Genomic DNA, 2,209 nt, shown 5'->3' with positions numbered 1-2,209 from the left:
AAAAAATGTTTTCAATAGGTATGTGGTTGGCTAAATTCAATGAATATATTGAATTGGTACAAATATTTTCTTTCGCTATAAAATTTCGGCATATTTGATTAAAAAGAAATGTCAAGCGGGGATATAAAACATGAATGTGTGACTCTTCCGTTTGCATTTCTATGTTAACAGTGTTTATAACTTTAAGAACGTACGACAAGAAATAGAAGTACAGTTTTATATTAGAATCTGAAAGGGTACTTGCAATAAACTTATTACTTTCATTGCCAAATCCTGCTTCGAAATTGCATAAACCGAAGAAGTATTGTAAAGTACTCCACTGCTCCAATATCCGTTCAACTACAATCTGAAATCATAATGTAATACTTCAAATAAAAAAATGTATTGAACAACTATTATTAAAAAGAAAATTTACCTGCCGCGAAAGCCATCGTGTTGAACTAAATCGCAAAATCTTATGAACCGCACTTCCAAAATCTTCTTGAAATTTTTCAAACTCTATTTTTCTACTAGCGCTATGACAGAAGTGGTGATTTATAGAGCGAATTAACTTTTCTATTTCTTGTGGAAGAACTGATGCAGCTGCCTCGGACGATAGATTAAGGTTGTGGCATACATCGCCAATAACAAAGATTTTAGGGCAAATTTCTTTTAATTTTGCTTGGACGCCATTTCGTTTGCCCATCATGACACCGCAATTATCTGCCGTAAATCCCAATAGATTGCTCAACGGAATATCATGATCATTCAAAACTTTTAAAAGGGCATTGAAAATTCCGGCGGAAAAAGAATCAGACACTTGAACAAAGTCCAAAAATCTATCTCTACATTTGTTCGTAAAAACTCTAATTATAACTGCTAAGTTTTTGTCCATGGAAATGTCAGTGCTTTCATCAATGATCACGGAGTAATATTGTTGTTTTGTTATTTCAGAAATTTGTCTGCAGTTTTCAGGACCAGTGACTGACTTTATAGTATTTTGACCCTTATGTCTATTTATGCTCAGGTTTGAAATTATGCGTGAATCTTTTACCGTTTTAATACATTTTGCCAAATGGTCCAAAGCAGTAAATGGCAAATTGTGCTCAGCAACGAACATACACAAACGAATCTCCATTGCCTTTGCTGAGCGACTTAATTCCATTTCCTCGCTATTCGGCTTAGTAAAACTCGAAATTTTTAAGGTTGCTTTAGCAATATTAGCATTTTTTTTATGGAGGTCTGAATTTGCATGCCGATCGATGTGAAACATATTGCCGTAAATTGGAACACCGCATATCATGCACCTCTTACCTTGCTTTGCGGTAGAGTCTTCTTGGAGCCAATTGTACTTAGATGCCCACTCCCTCTTAAATTTCATCTCATACTTTTTCTTTTTCGCCACGGAAACTACGTTGCTTTCTTCGTTATTGCTTAAATATGAGAAAAATGCTATCGGTAAATTTTTTTGCGCTAGTTGAACTTTGTCACACTTACTTCTCATCATTGCCTGCAGCTGCATTTTCACGTTTCTTGCGAACAATCCAACTGAAAATAGTATAAACTTCGTCAAAAATGAAATAGTTTGTATTAAAAAAACGGTTTGAAACTTACTTATCCATTGCAGTTTCTCTAATTTGTCGGCTTTCATTAATTATTAATTCAAATTGCGCGCACATAAAAGCTAGTTACTTCTTCGTTTCACATATCTCGTTCACAATGACATGCTATTAAATGTTTCATTCCCAATGGCACACTATCAAAAAGTTCTATGTTTTAATATGTTTAACCAAAATCCACTTGGCAAAAGAAAATCGGCATACAAATTTCCTTGACAAATAATTTGGCCAAACTTAAAATGTACTTAAAATGGAAGCAATGTACCGAATGTACTTTCATGTTGAAAAAGAGCCGAAAAAAGTACAATTGTACCTACTTTTCCATCACTGCTGTGTACCGAGATATCATGTGTGTGGTAAGAGCTTAGTTAACTGGTCGCCTGAGTGTCTGAGTGCTGGCGTACGCGCTGTTCCGCTACATGGTAGCTGTAGGTCAGGTATAGTAAGCAGCAAAAAAAAAAAGACAAAGCTCAGCTTCAACTTGTGCATCTCCAAATAGGCTATTTAGCACATTACGATTCGTAAAAACAATCCAACGCCTAAGCTTATTTCTCTAGGCTTGCTGCAACCGAAAATCAAGTGCCATTAGAATTGAGCTGCTTCTGCTTCGA

General features: G+C 35.4%; 1 protein-coding gene across 1 annotated transcript; it reads right to left on the bottom strand.

The window, feature by feature from the left end:
- On the bottom strand, window positions 1-1,735 carry LOC118754022 (the record flags this gene model as incomplete). The annotated part of the gene is given in 4 exon segments (XM_036488891.1): window positions 1-346; window positions 416-1,412; window positions 1,477-1,527; window positions 1,594-1,735. Coding segments are annotated over 4 exon segments (1,459 nt in total), but the record flags the coding sequence as incomplete, so codon positions are not given.
- Between the last annotated feature and the right edge of the window lie 474 nt (window positions 1,736-2,209).

This window comes from Rhagoletis pomonella, unplaced genomic scaffold, assembly GCF_013731165.1.
Source record: "Rhagoletis pomonella isolate Grant_MI unplaced genomic scaffold, Rhpom_1.0 Rhpom_scaffold_03205, whole genome shotgun sequence".
Lineage (NCBI taxonomy): Eukaryota > Metazoa > Arthropoda > Insecta > Diptera > Tephritidae > Rhagoletis > Rhagoletis pomonella.
The sequence above is the reverse complement of the archived record's forward strand: the minus strand, read 5'-3'. Positions and strand labels throughout refer to the sequence as shown.